This window comes from Natator depressus, chromosome 3 (assembly GCF_965152275.1).
Source record: "Natator depressus isolate rNatDep1 chromosome 3, rNatDep2.hap1, whole genome shotgun sequence".
Lineage (NCBI taxonomy): Eukaryota > Metazoa > Chordata > Testudines > Cheloniidae > Natator > Natator depressus.
In genome coordinates this window covers 31,293,311-31,308,278 of record NC_134236.1, presented here as the reverse complement: position 1 = coordinate 31,308,278, position 14,968 = coordinate 31,293,311, and the positions used below count along the sequence as shown (strand labels likewise).

Here is a 14,968-nt window from a genome sequence, read left to right as displayed (position 1 = left end):
AACACTTCAAAAGGTATGTGTTTAGGGCCCCAGAGCTCATCTCATCCTCTTATGTTGAGAGGGGCTTGGATCACAAACCTCTGTGAGATTGGGTCAGTGGGAACACACACGTCAATTAACATAACTGTCAGACTGAGTTAATCAGAAGCCCCCCACAAATAAGACAAAAGGGAGTTGTGACGCCACCCAGGAGCTTGGACTGAGTGGTTGGAGAGGTTGTGTTGAGTATTGTTCTCTGTTTATGTGCCTGAGGGAAGGCAAAAGATTAGAGAAGACAGAACACACAACAGAGAACAGACAAGAACAGAGAGAGAGAGAGGCAGAAAGCAAGAAAGCCAAGCAGCAGCCTGTGAGTACTGTATCACCTTGGTAAAAGACAGAGAGAGACACACAGAGATTTGGGGCCTGGCCTCTGGTGCTAGTTAAAGAGGCTTGAGGCTGGTAGCGAAGAAACTGCTCCTTTTGTTCTTGTTTTTTCCTGCTTTTGGAGAAGCGGGACTTTGTACATTCCTTGTAAATAAACAAGATTGCATCAATTTCCACTTTCAACTGGCACATTGCCAGGGCCCTGAAATTTGACTAGCTGCTTGGGTTGAAAAGAGGGAACAATACCACCAGTAGCAGATCATTATTGCCATACCCAAGCATTTAAAAGGGCAGACTCCCCGAAAGCATGAGATTGGCTTTAAAAATTTATTTTTTTTAAAATAATAAATTTTGTATTTGCTTCTAGCTTTCGAGACATAGCACGCTTGTCTTCAAACTTTTCTCCACAACCATGAGCAGCAGAACGTTACTCTTGTTTTAAAATGAAAGTCTCACATACTGACACAGCTCTACATGCTTCAAGAACCACCAAATATTGTGAGAGTTACCAGCACTGCAGCAGGGAGCAGACTGTCACACAAAGCCATCTGCTCCACAAGACAGGCAGAGACAGCAGCTGCAACTTCACCCACAGCTGCTAGAGTGGAGGAGGAGGAAAGAAACTGCCCAGACCAAATACCTCCATGTTGCCCTGCCATATAACACTACAAGCCCCGTCCCAATTAGCCCAATTTGCTAGAGCAAATTGGCCAATCACAGCCAGGCGGAGCTGGGATAAGGGGCCTCTTACCTATTGTGCCTTTGCCTTGCTCTAGGGCTCAGCCCTGGCAAGCCCTAGCACAAATTAAGAACTGCAGCTACAGATTGTTTTTTGGGTAGCAGATGCATGGGCTGGGGCCACCTGACCACCACAGCTGCTCCCCATGGACCATTTGCTTGGACAGCAGGGAGCTTCCAGCTGCTACGGTTGCTCCTGCTCCAGCAGGCGGGCTGGGATTTCTTCCATTCTGGCGCACCAGAGCCAGTGCAACTGCTAGTATTGCTCTCTGGCAAGCTGAGGTGGAGGGTTTGACTTGTGCTGTTCCTGGTCTTTGGGACAAACCCCAGCCCGTGGTGCAGAGGGCTCTGTGTGTGGGAGAAGGATCTCCTGGCACCCCAGCAGATAGTCCTGCTCACCTGACACCAACGCAGCAGAGCACTCTCTGAGGTGGGCTTGGTGGGGCATCACTCACAGACTCCTGTGAGGAATGGCAGAGACTGAGGCTTCCCTTCTCCTAAGCTAGAGACTAGCCAACCTGAAGAAAGGAGAGGGGGCTGAGGAGGAAAGAAACCCCACCAACCTAAAGACCACCAGTGCATGACACCTGCCTGCCACCCCAGCAATAGACAGGTCTTGGGTGGGAGTTTCCAACACATCACACCCCCCACCTCCAGGCAGAGGATACCTTGTTTGAAAGAGGTGCTTCTTTCTCTGTTATCCCAGCAAACTCCCCTGCTGGGATGACAGGAACCACCTCCCGAGTCCTCAGTTCTCACTGAACTCAATGAGAGCTGGGGAGCGAATGCCTTCCAAGGCGCACTCATCACTGCACAGGATAGGGGTCTGCAGTGGAGATTTGTTACACTAGTGATTAATCTGTACCAATTTGCAACAGGAGATTGGTGCAGCTGAAGCTCATTCACCCTCCTCTCTGACAGGCTTCAGGTGGCAATTCTAGGCCAGTCCTACTCCCCACTGAAGTCGGGTGGCAAAACTCCCATTTGACTTCCATGGAAGTATGATCAGGCCCTTGTACCTTAAAATGTTATGCCTCAGGACAAGTGGAGCTGCTTACATGAAAATGGTGCACTCAAAGGCAGAGCCTGGGTCAGAAACTATTGACACATCACAGCAAAAGTCCTGACTCTCTATTGCAACCTAAAGACCCAGTCTCATGAGAAGCAACTACTTGCTCTCTGGTACCTGTATGCCTTCTATTTAAACACGGGGGAGCCAGACACAAGCATTCAATGGCAGAACGTGGCTTTGAATTTATAGTTTGAACAAGGTAAATATATATTTTGCACAGATTTCAGGCCAATTTTCTTTATTTTCACCCACCTGCAAAATTAAAGGCTGTTTTTAAAATTGGAGCCCTCTCTATTACCATGCTAGGTTAAGAGAACAAAAGTGAAATAAAAAGCAGGTTTGAGTTCCTGGTGAAAAAAAATTGTGACTCAGAGCCTCATTCTGGTTGAGGACACACTAAAGATAATTCTAGGCCATTATCAGAAAAATGAATGGTTTGCCTGTTTGGTAGCAGATGGCCCATGGTTAAACACTACTTTAAATAAGAATGCAAAGAGCATTCTTCAATGCTGATTGCTATCTTAAAAATAAATAGAAAAAAGAAAATAAGCTTTCAATAGCAATCTGCCCACTGAAGATTAGAAAAATGTAAAGACTTGAAGCATAAATTGCAATGTAAAGGGGTATTCTCCTTTTCTGCAAAGTATTGATTGGGAGACTCCTATATTTGGTATAAAGTAGAACAATTTGGCCAGAACGGCAGGCAGTCCAGAGTCAACGACATGAACAAAAAGTCATTGTTATATTAGAATTTGAATTAAAAATGTTTTGTCCTACAGTAGAGCAGTCCGCTTTTGTCATGCGTGTTCTTCTTCTAAGCTGTGCTGCGAGCTTAGATAAAAGTGACCTGTAAACAGATGCAAAGCAATGTCATTATATAAACAGGACAAGGCAAGGCAGTAAATCATTTTACTTGTTTGATTTCCTGTCCTGGAAGACAAGGTATATTTAAAAAAAATCTGCAGAACTGACACATTAATTTGTTTTACAGGTAAATGGATACAAGCACTCATATAGTAGATTCAAATAAAAATATGCTGGTGAAGGTGTATATATAATTTAATGAGTTCAAATCACATCCTTGATTGCTTTAAATTTGGTAGACTTCATAGCAGCATTGGATAATATCAGTCATGGTATTCTTTGACATGATATTTTTGAGACCATAAAGCTGCATTTTTAGGGTGAAGCAGATGATACCTTAAATGTCTTCCTGCCATCCTCAGAATATCTAAAATGTCACAGACATCTACAGCACTATGGGCCTGGTTTTCAAAAGTGCTGAGTGGACTTCAACTGAAGCTGTGGGTGTTCTGAAAATCAGATCTATAACAAACAACATTACCACCAGGTTGAGATTTTTGTTTAACAAGAAATACCTGGAATAATTGATTAACAAGTTTTCATTTATTTCAAGGTTTGACTTCTTAAATTCTTTATTTGTTCCTGATCAATTTTTGTCCTGAACAAAGTAGCATGTATTCATACAGGCAAGAAGTTCAAACCCGTTACCTTTTTCAAGATCTCCAAATTCACTTCTCAGAGTGCTCTGTAATTAAAGAGTTTTCTTTCTTATTTTTGATGCATTTATAGTTTACACCCTGTGACAAAGTTCCTGCTCTACCTTGGTGGGTCTTGCACTTATTGGTGGATTTGCTTGCCTTGGAGTTTCACGGCAGCCCGCAGTTTGGCCGTTTTTCTGAACCCACAGTCCAGGTCGACTCCTCCTGTGTCTGACCAGGAGTTGGGAGGATTTGGGGGGGAACCCGGGCCTACCCTCTACTCTGGGTTCCAGCCCAGGGCCCTGTGGAATGCAGCTCTCTAGAGTGCCTCCTGGAACAGCTGTGCGACAGCTACAACTCCCTGCGCTACTTCCCCATGGCCTCCTCCCAACACCTTCTTTATCCTCACCTTCCTGCTGGTGTCTGATAATGCTTGTACACCTCAGTCCTCCAACAGTCCATGTTGTCACTCTCAGCTCCTAGTGCCTCTTGCTCCCAGCTCCTCTCACACACACCACAAACTGAAGTGAGCTCCTTTTTAAAACCCAGGTGCCCTGATTAGCCTGCCTTAATTGATTCTAGCAGCTTCTTGATTGGCTGTAGGTGTTCTAATCAGCCTGTCTTAATTGTCTCCAGAAGGTTCCTGATTGTTCTGGAACATTCCCTGTTACCTTACCCAGGGAAAAGGGACCTGCTTAACCTGGGGCTAATATATCGGCCTTCTATTACTCTCCTATAGCCATCTGGCCCGACCCTGTCACACCTCATTAACTAAAAAGTACAAACTACTGTGAATTGACCTTTCTTTAGCAAAATAAACTGAAAGTACAAATGCAAACCAAAAAAAAAACAAAAAAAAAACATTCCCTGTTACCTTACCCAGGGAAAAGGGACCTGCTTAACCTGGGGCTAATATATCGGCCTTCTATTACTCTCCTATAGCCATCTGGCCCGACCCTGTCACACCTCATTAACTAAAAAGTACAAACTACTGTGAATTGACCTTTCTTTAGCAAAATAAACTGAAAGTACAAATGCAAACCAAAAAAAAAACAAAAAAAAAACATTCCCTGTTACCTTACCCAGGGAAAAGGGACCTGCTTAACCTGGGGCTAATATATCGGCCTTCTATTACTCTCCTATAGCCATCTGACCCAACCCTGTCACACCTCATTAACTAAAAAGTACAAACTACTGTGAATTGACCTTTCTTTAGCAAAATAAACTGAAAGTACAAATGCAAACCAAAAAAAAAAAAAAAAAAAACATTCCCTGTTACCTTACCCAGGGAAAAGGGACCTGCTTAACCTGGGGCTAATATATCGGCCTTCTATTACTCTCCTATAGCCATCTGGCCCAACCCTGTCACACCTCATTAACTAAAAAGTACAAACTACTGTGAATTGACCTTTCTTTAGCAAAATAAACTGAAAGTACAAATGCAAACCAAAAAAAAAACAAAAAAAAAACATTCCCTGTTACCTTACCCAGGGAAAAGGGACCTGCTTAACCTGGGGCTAATATATCGGCCTTCTATTACTCTCCTATAGCCATCTGGCCCGACCCTGTCACACCTCATTAACTAAAAAGTACAAACTACTGTGAATTGACCTTTCTTTAGCAAAATAAACTGAAAGTACAAATGCAAACCAAAAAAAAAACAAAAAAAAAACATTCCCTGTTACCTTACCCAGGGAAAAGGGACCTGCTTAACCTGGGGCTAATATATCGGCCTTCTATTACTCTCCTATAGCCATCTGACCCAACCCTGTCACAACCCTTACAAAAAAAGTTACCTATACAGATTTATATTTTTTCCCTCTTTCAATTACTCTTTTACTTAGGCAGAGTGGTGACATCCTGGCCCAAACAGACTGCGCTTCTCTTTTTTTCCCATTGACTTACAAGTGTGGTTGTATGATTTACATGTTAAGTTCTTGGAATGTTGTTGATTTACATCAGCAGCACCATACAAGTGAAGGTAACTGGGATGGATGCAAGAAATCTGTCTGTCCATCCTATTTCAGGGACAATTGAAAAACCCTTGGGAAACACACAAAATACCCATGTAAATTCGTAAGCTCTTTGGGACAGGGGCCATCTTATTGTTCTGTGTTTGTGCAGCACCTAGCACAATCAGGTCCTGGCACATGACTGGGGCTCCTAGTCCTATGCTAATATAAATACATAATAATAATAAAATGTGAATAGATATTTGGCAACATGGTAAAAAGGAAATGTTACATTTGCAGATAGATCGTGACTACCAAGGGAACATGCTCCAACAAAAGCTGATTTAGTGAGACCAATCTGACATTTTGGTAATTTAGGACACCTGCAGTGATCAAAGAAACAGGACCCTATATCTAACTTTGTAATTACAAAAAGAAAAGGAGTACTTGTGGCACCTTAGAGACTAACCAATTTATTTGAGCATAAGCTTTTGTGAGCTACAGCTCACTTCATTTGATGAAGTGAGCTGTAGCTCACGAAAGCTTATGCTCAAATAAATTGGTTAGTCTCTAAGGTGCCACAAGTACTCAGTGAGCTGTAGCTCACGAAAGCTTATGCTCAAATAAATTAGTTAGTCTCTAAGGTGCCACAAGTACTCCTTTTCTTTTTGCGAATACAGACTAACACGGCTGTTACTCTGAAACCTGTGTAATTACAGTAGGTGCACATCCTTTGGAGGGTCCCTCTAGCTGTGACAAGTTGAGAGAGACAGGAGGGCTTAAAAAAAAGCTGCACTTTTTAACACTGCGGTAACTAACACAAGCGAGTGATCCTGAGGCAAAAACACAGTGAAGAGCAGGCACTGCAGTTTTACAAGATAAACTCACTGAGGGCAGCCCTATATCCCTCCTTGGGGTTGACCCTGGCAAGCTTACCTCATGGTAAAATTTAAGTGCCCTGAGGTAAAAAACAAAACAAAAACAAAAACAAAAAAACCCCAAACACAAAACCCACAGCTTTTTTAGCAGTGAAACCAAACCTTGAACAGTAACAGCTCAATAACTCTAGGAGCGGAGGTTTAACTTTTTGAATTTCCTTTCTACTTGTTCCAAAGTGATACCGTCAAGCTTGACATTAGTGATATCTTCACTGCAAAAGGTTTGTTTTTACCTCAAGCTAGCTACTTTAATGTAAAATCCCAGTGAAGCAAGGCTATGTACTCGTCACCTACGGATAGCTAGTTAAAAATCAATCTTGTAGCTCATACACACATGCTCCTGGGGTTTACCCCATAACTACCACAGTGCCTGACCACATGTTGACCTGGCTGACATAGTCGATTTAATTTTTGTTGTTTTTTTAAAAATATTTCATTTAACTATTTTAGCTAAAAACAATTTTAACAAAAACAAACCTGATTTAAAAAAGTTTGAATGTTTAACTAAATTCAAAAATTCATACTTGTTTTGTTAAAATATTATATGTTTGCTGTTGAAGAAAAAAAATCCAGAATACATAACGTTATTGTTTTAGTTAAATAAAACAATTTAAATGTCTGTCTGGTGATGTTCTCCTAATGCAGCATGGCAAGAAAATCCTCCAAATATACCTATTGAATTGGAGATAGTTCACCTCCCAATGACTTCATAAATATCTGCTTCAATTACCTTTGGTAAATGAAATAACCAAACAACCATTCATTTTCTGATATAGCTGTAAAACTAATCTGAGAAGTTTTTTTTAAAAAAAAAATCACTTAAAAATGTATAGTGTGTACCTTTGTTGCCGGCAAAGAGTGCCCGAGGCAAGCAACAGCTGGGTTTGTTGCCCAGTGTGCGTCGCGCCAATGCCCACAACGGGGTGGAGAAGCAGAGAGATTTATTTGGAGCTTTAAATAGGGCGCAAGGAGACTGAGCTGTTTTAAATTCTGCAGCAGTGCAGCAGATTTTAGTATATATTTTATATTTTTGTTAATTTTATTATATAAGCTTATGCAATTAATTACTTGTTGCCCTGTATAATATTGTAGCCAATTAGCTAAAGCAGCCAGTTGTGTGTTTTTTTTTTTAAGTAGCATTGCTTGAGCCTTGCCTTATTTGGTTTTATTTGTTATTGGTTTTTGTTAAATATTTTTGCTTTATTTATTTGTTTTTTAGGCTGAAGCTGGCTTTGGTTGGCGAGCCGTGTGCAAACCTGTTTGTTTGTGTGCTAGCTTTTTTAGTGTTATGCAGGATTATAGAGGGTTTAAGGAGCAAAGGGGCTTTGGTTTATTTGGGCTTAGAGCAGGGCTTTTTTGGTATTTGTGGTTTTTTATTTTTTTTGAGTTATTTAGTGTAGTGTTTAGTGTTTTTAATAATTTTTTTGGGGAATATTTAAAAAGTTTGTAGCTGAGTTTTTTTATATTTTTTGAATAAGTGATTTAGCGCTGAGGAGTTAGAATTTTTAACGAGGATATAATGGTATTTTTGTGGAGCGGGAGGCACATATTTTGTATATGACTGCTTTACAACAGGCAAGCAAGAGGAGAATGATAATACACAACACGACACCTGTGATCAGGAGACGAACAATGCTTTTTTTTAGGTTGGGCAGCCATTTTTAGAGTGAGCTAAAGATAGTGGGCTTTTTGGGGGGGGGCTTTTTATTGGTTAAGGGCCTGTTTGGCTGACAGGAAGTGCTTGTTAATATTTTGTGAATTTTTTGGGACATACATATAGCATTTATTTTTAATCAGGGCATACACCTTGCTTTGTGCAGCCAAAAGGTAAATATCTGCTTCAATTACCTTTGGTAAATGAAATAACCAATCAACCATTCATTTTCTGATATAGCTGTAAAACTAATCTGAAAAGTATTTTTTTTTAAAAAAAATCACTTAAAATGTATAGTGTGTACCTTCTACAAATGAAACCTACATCTATCTCTGAGTTGTGAAGAATATGTATTAAGGGTATACCAACCAACAAGAGAGCACTTTTATGTAGAAATCCATGATTAAATCGAATCTTCCTGACTAGTGATTTAAATCGATCACAATGTAAATCAAATCCACCCTGGGACTAGTATATAATGCTTAGGCAATCAAAAAAGGCAAGCATTTTCTACCACATTTCTTATGAACAAGTATAGCTCTGTTACAAAATTTCAAGAATCCAATCTTTTCTCTGTATAATTTTAGGTATCCTTCCCAACATCCTTTTTTGACCTAGACACTTGTTTAGCTGAATGTGGAGATGTGGAGATTAAGATTTTTAAAGATATTTAAGTGCCTAAAGATGCAAACAGGCATCTAGTGGGATTTTCATGGGAGTTATGCACATATGCACTTAAATGAAATCTACCCTGCCCAGTCGAAAAGGGATCCTGGCGGCTCTGGTCAGCACAGGGACTGTCTGGTTTGTGGCACGCACAGTGGGGGTGTCAGGCTCCCTGCTGGCCTCCGCTCCGCGGGGCTCCCAAAAAGTAGCGGCCAATGGGAGCTGCGAGGGAGGCGCCTGTGGATGGGGCAGCGTGCAGAGCTGCCTGGCCGCACCTCCATGTACGAGCAGGAGGGAGGACAAGTCGCTGCTTCTGGGAGCTGATGGAGGTAAGCGCTGCCTGGAGCCTGCACCCCTAGCCCCCTCCCGTCCTCCGAACCCCTCAATTCCAGTCTGGAGTACCCTCCTGCACCCCAAATCCCTCATCCCCGAGCCCACACCCCCAGCCGCAGTTCTCACTCTCCCCAACCCCCTGCCCCAGCCCTGATCCCCCTCCCACCCTCTAAACCCCTCAGTCCTGGCCAGGAACACCCTACTGCACTCCAAACCCCTCATCCCCCTGCCCCAGCCCCTAACCCCCTGCCCCAACCCAGAGCCCATACTCCCAGCCGGAGTTCTCACTCCCCCCCCCCCAACCCTAGCCCTGATCCCCCTCCAAACCCCTCAGTCCCAGCCCAGAGCCTGGACCTCCACCCCAGCTAGAGTCCTCATCCCCCTGCCCCAGCCCAGAGCCCACACCCCCAGCCGGAGTTCTCACTCCCCCCCAACCCCCTGCCCCAGCCCTAATCCCCCTCCAAACCCCTCAGTCCCAGCCCAGAGCCTGGACCCCCACCCCAGCCAGAGTCCTCATCCCCTGCCCCAGCCCACACCCCCAGCCGGAGTTCTCACCCCCCCCCCCATTGCCCCAACCCCCTGCACCAGCCCTGATCCCCCTCCCACCCTCCAAACCCCTCAGTCCCAGCCCAGAGTGCCCTCCTGCACGCCAAACCCCTCATCCCCACCCCACAGCCTAGACCCCCGCCCCAGCCGGAGCCCTCATCCCCCCTCTCCCAGCCCAGCAGCGAAAGTGAGTGAGGCTGGGTCGGGGAGAAGGAGCGACAAAGGGAGGGGGCACGGAGTGAGCGGGGCGGGGCTAGGGTGTTCCCTTTGTGCCAGGAAAGCTGGCAACCCTAGCTGGGAGGGGAGCCCTTAGGGCTCTCCAGTGCAACACCCCCGCCCCCAGTCCCTGCCGGGGCTGAGAGCCGGGATTCCTCAATGCCAGCCCCCCGAGGCTGTGCCGCGGCCCCCCAGGGCCACACCCGCTTCCCACCCCCCCCCCCGAGGCTGTGCCGCGGCCCCCCAGGGCCACACCCGCTTCCCACCCCCCCCCCCGAGGCTGTGCCGGGGGCCCCCCAGGGCCACACCCCGCCCAGCAATGCCGGGGGCCCCGCTGCTCCCCGCTCCCGTTCCGGATTTGCAGCGTGGCTCCCCGCCCCAGCTGGGCTCGGGCTGGCCCCGCGGCGCCTGCCAGCGGAAGGGAAGGGAGGCGCCCCTGGGCCAGAGCGCGGCGCCATGGAGGCGCTGCTGGCCCCGGCCCACTGGAGCACGCTGCTCGTGTGCACGGTGATCAAGCTGCCGCAGGTGGTGGCCGTGCTGGCGGCCCGCTCCGCGCGCGGCGTCAGCCTGGAGAGCCTGGTGCTGGAGCTGAGCGGGTAAGAGACCGGGGCAGGGGGCCGTGGCCAGGCCTTGCCTTTGCTCCCGGCCTGGGGCCGAGCGGCGGAAGCGCCCTTGGCCTGAGGGACTTCTTGGCACGGGGAGCTCGCCCCGCTTTGCCCGCTCTCCGTGGGCCCGGCCGGCTTCACACGCGAGCCCAGGGCTGAGGACGAGTTGTTCCCCTGGCTGAAGTTTGCTGAGGGCGGGTCCTGACTGTGAGCGGAAGGAGGGAGGCGCGCCCCGCTCCTGAACCCTTATGGAAAAGGCGGCGTCTCCCTGTAGCCCACCGAGAACTTGCAAAGCTCCCGCCAGCTTCAACGTGCAGCAGCTTCCCAGCCCCCCTGGGCAGCCAGCCGGGGATTCCCCGCGCTGCACCTTCACCACCACCGGTATCAGCACAGCAGCGCGACCTTGGCTTCCAGGCCTGGGCTTTAGTCCAACAGAACAGGCTGGTACCTCGTGTACTTTCAGCAAATGTTTCATAAGTTTCTGTCAAGGTTCCTTCCCCACTCTGAACTCTAGGGTACAGATGTGGGGACCTGAAAGACCCCCTAAGCTTATTCTTACCAGCTTAGGTTAAAAACTGCACCAAGGTACAAACTTTTTGTCTTGACCTTGAACAGTATGCTGCCACCACCAAGCGATTTAAACAAAGAACAGGGAAAGAGCCCACTTGGAGATGTCTTCCCCCAAAATCTCCCCCCAAGTCCTACACCCCCTTTCCTGGGGAAGGCTTGATAACAATCCTCACCAAGTTGTACAGGTGAACACAGACCCAAACCCTGGCTCTTAAGAACAATGAAAAATCAATCAGGTTCTTAAAAGAAGAATTTTAATTAAAGAAAAGGTAAAAGAATCACCTCTGTAAAATCAGGATGGAAAATACTTTATAGGGTATTCAGATTCAAAACACAGAGGATCCCCCTCTGGGCAAAACCTTAAAGTTACAGAAAACAGGAATAAATGTCCCTCTTAACACAGGGAATAGTCACATAAAACAAAAGATAAACTAATCCGCCTTTCCCAGCTTACCTATGCTGGTTGCAATATTGGAGACTTGGATTAGGATGGGTTGGAGAAGATGGATTTCTGTCTGGCTCTCTCAGTCCTAAGAGAGAACAAACACATAAACAAAGAGCACAAACAAAAGCCTCCCCCCCCCCAAGATTTGAAAGTATCTTGTTCCCTTGTTGGCCCTTGGGTCAGGTGCCAGCCAGGTTAGCTGAGCTTCTTAACCTTTTACAGGTAACAGGATGTTGCTCTGGCCAGGAGGGATTTTATAGCACTGTATACAGAAAGGTGGTTACCCTTCCCTTTATATTTATGACAGTTTCCTTTCCCCAGAAAGCATGTTTTAAGTGAAATGGGATAGTCCTTTACCTTGGTTTCATTCTTAAAGTAGGCCCCAGCCCAGGGGGCTGACTATGCTAAGCTTCCCTGACTTCAATTGGAAATGGAATGCTGTTTCAAATTAAAAATCCTTACAATTACCCTCTTATGAAATACGCTATTTGCTCTAACAAAGAGATCCTGTAGAAGTTGTAGATGTGTGCTTAAAAGTAAACCCATTTTGGCCCAGGCTCATATGACTTACCTTAAACGTTAGTCAACAGTTAGCGCTCAGGGGCAGTAGTTTTGAACTCCTGGTAATGCCATGATTCCCCAGGGAATGGTAACCAATCAAGGCTTATTTTAAAAAGCCTTGACTTGAAAACTTATTTATTTATGGAGTTAGCCTGTGTAACTTGACCTTCCTACCGTTGTCAGCTTCATCCACTACCCCCCACCCACTCAATTATCTTTCTTGGCAGCTGGTGCATCCTGTCTTAATTTAGACTGTAAATTCTTTGGAGCAGAAACTGTCTTTTTGATTTGTGTTTACACAGCACAATGAGGCCCCCAATCCTGACTGGCACCTCTAGGTGCTACTGTCATACAAATAAGAAGCAGAGAATTGTATGCTCCATTTTTGCAATAAGTTTGCTCAACTTTGTAAAGTGCACGCAGCTGCTCTGGTGCTATTCTCATCACAAGCACTTGCAAGAAGTAATAATGATTCCTAAGCTGACAGACTCAGTCAGACAGATGGTGCTGCTCTTTATTGGCAATGCTTTATATAGAAGGAGCAGATGCACTGATGTTTAAATCTGCTGAACTGGAATCACAACTTTTGGATTATGTTTGAGAGTAAAATCATTGGTAAACTGCAGCCTACATAAACCTCTGAACCAAGCCTCCACCTTCAATCCAATCACCCTTCTTCTATGAAGCCTAGAAGAAGCTAATTTATTACTATTATAAAAGTTCAGAGTAGGGCTTGAGTGCTCAGCATCTCTTAAACTGGAGTCTTAAAAAGGTGATTTTATATGTAACTCTGCCCACTGCACCCTATTCATTTCTGTGGTGTCTGAACTCTGGATTGTGAATTCCTTGTGACAGGATCTGCCTCTCTCTTATGTGAGGCAGCAGCCCCAGCTGCAGTTGCACCACAAATAATAAAGGACATTATTTGCCTCCTTAGCAGTTTAGACCTGTCCACACCGTGGCCTCAATTGTCTCCTGAACTGGCCTCTGTGTGTGTCTTGGATAGCACCAATTTGCGGCATCTGTCCCTAAGTGTCTAGCTGAGAATCCCATAATACAATAACTGTTATTTGGATGTAAATTAGAAAGACAGCATTCAGTACAATATTTACCAGCAAGTGTAGGCTTGAATGAAGGATGGTGCAGTTATTAAGACACGAGACCACAGTTCAGTTCATTGCTTTCCCCTTGGCTTCATCTGTAGCTTTTTTGCAACCTAATTTCTCTCCTCAGTTTTCTCATCTAGATCGGGGATAAAATTCCTTACCTACCTCACAGGAGCATGCTCAAGAAGTTTGTAAAGCATCCTTTTAAAGAGTTATATAGAAGGAGCTGTGGGAATGCAAAGTATTATGCAGTTGCAGCTATTAAAACAAAATATAATTAAAAAACTAAAACCCAATTTTAAGTATGTTGAATAAAAAGAAACTAACTGGAGTACCACATTTCAAATATTCAAAACACTGGTTTGTACAATGCACACTTTTAGAACTGACAGTGGTATTGTATCCTACCTTGCAGTTGATTATAACTAAATGAACCCAAGTTATTTTCAATCAGATGCACCATATTAGCATGCTGAATTGCATTTAATGCATTACAAGATGAGTGTTGCTGCACTGCTTGAGTTAATGACTGTTCACTCACCTCCTACCATTTCTCCCTACCCAAAAGAATTAAGAAGAGGCATTGTTTGACTTAAGCTGTATACTGGGTCATTATATAAATAGAATGATCTGCTTGCTGTGTCAAAAGTAACCATACTACTTAAACAGGCTTCTACCCACCCCAGAGGTGTCATATTTAGTCCTCTTAAAGAAAAACACAACCCCTATCAAATGAACAGTTCAACTATTAAGCTCTAGTAACAGTGCAGTAACTTTATATTTAGAAAATTAATTCTTACTTGTTAAGACCTGAACCCCTCCTATAAATAGGTTTGTTTCTAACCAAAACCAATTGTGGGTGTGTACATGCATGTCAGTGCATGGGAGAGAGAAAATCTATGAGTGACTTTCATTTGCAAAGTATTAAGTGTTCCCCATTGGGTGAAGTTGCTAGGAACAGCTGACTACATATACATTGCCAGCTCTCCCAACTTTACTAGAAATGCAGTTTGATTCTGAAGATTAACTATGTAAAAATGACAGGTTTCAGAGTAGCAGATGTGTTAGTCTGTATTTGCAAAAAGAAAAGGAATACTTGTGGCACCTTAGAGACTAACCAATTTATTTGAGCATAAGCTTTCGTGAGGTACAGCTCACTTCATCGGATGCATCACGATTGAGCATTGAGCATCACAACAGCTTATGCTCAAATAAATTGGTTAGTCTCTAAGGTGCCACAAGTACTCCTTTTCTTTATGTAAAAATGGCATCTTTTCTCTTCACACATCTTGGTCTGTTCAGGGTCGTAGCTGCTGACTGTGGCCCAGTTTTGCAAAGATGTAAGTACACATGTAACTTTATGCACTTGCGCAGTCCTTGTTGACTTCATGCTACACCAGGGGTGGGCAAAATTTTTGGCCTGAGGGCTGCATCGGGTTTCTGAAATTGTATGGAGAGCCGGTTAGGGGAGGCTGTGCCACCCCAAACAGTCTGGAGTGGCCCGGCCCCTGACCACTATCTGATCCCCCTGCTTCTCGCCCCCTGATGGCCCTCCTGGGACTCCTGCCACATCCAACCCCCCCTCCTTCCCTGATGGCCCCCCGGGCACCCCTGCTCCATCCAGCCCCCCTGGTCTCGGTCCCCTGACCGCCCCTGGACCTCCCGCCGCCCCATCCAACCCCCCCTCCTTCCTGACTG

General features: G+C 45.1%; 1 protein-coding gene and 1 long non-coding RNA gene across 2 annotated transcripts in view; one reads left to right on the top strand and one right to left on the bottom strand.

Annotated features, from left to right (window-relative positions):
* The window catches only part of LOC141984584 (uncharacterized), a 57,617-nt gene extending 45,941 nt beyond the window's left edge, over nt 1–11,676 (bottom strand). The window contains exon 1 of the long non-coding RNA XR_012638754.1: nt 11,613–11,676. This is a non-coding gene — a long non-coding RNA (uncharacterized LOC141984584). The remainder of the gene's footprint in view (nt 1–11,612) is intronic.
* Nucleotides 10,407–14,968, top strand: part of SLC66A3 (solute carrier family 66 member 3) — a 35,329-nt gene continuing 30,767 nt past the window's right edge. Inside the window, exon 1 of the mRNA XM_074947654.1 lies at nt 10,407–10,579. Coding sequence (XP_074803755.1) covers nt 10,440–10,579 — 140 coding nt within the window. The 5' untranslated portion in view covers nt 10,407–10,439. The remainder of the gene's footprint in view (nt 10,580–14,968) is intronic.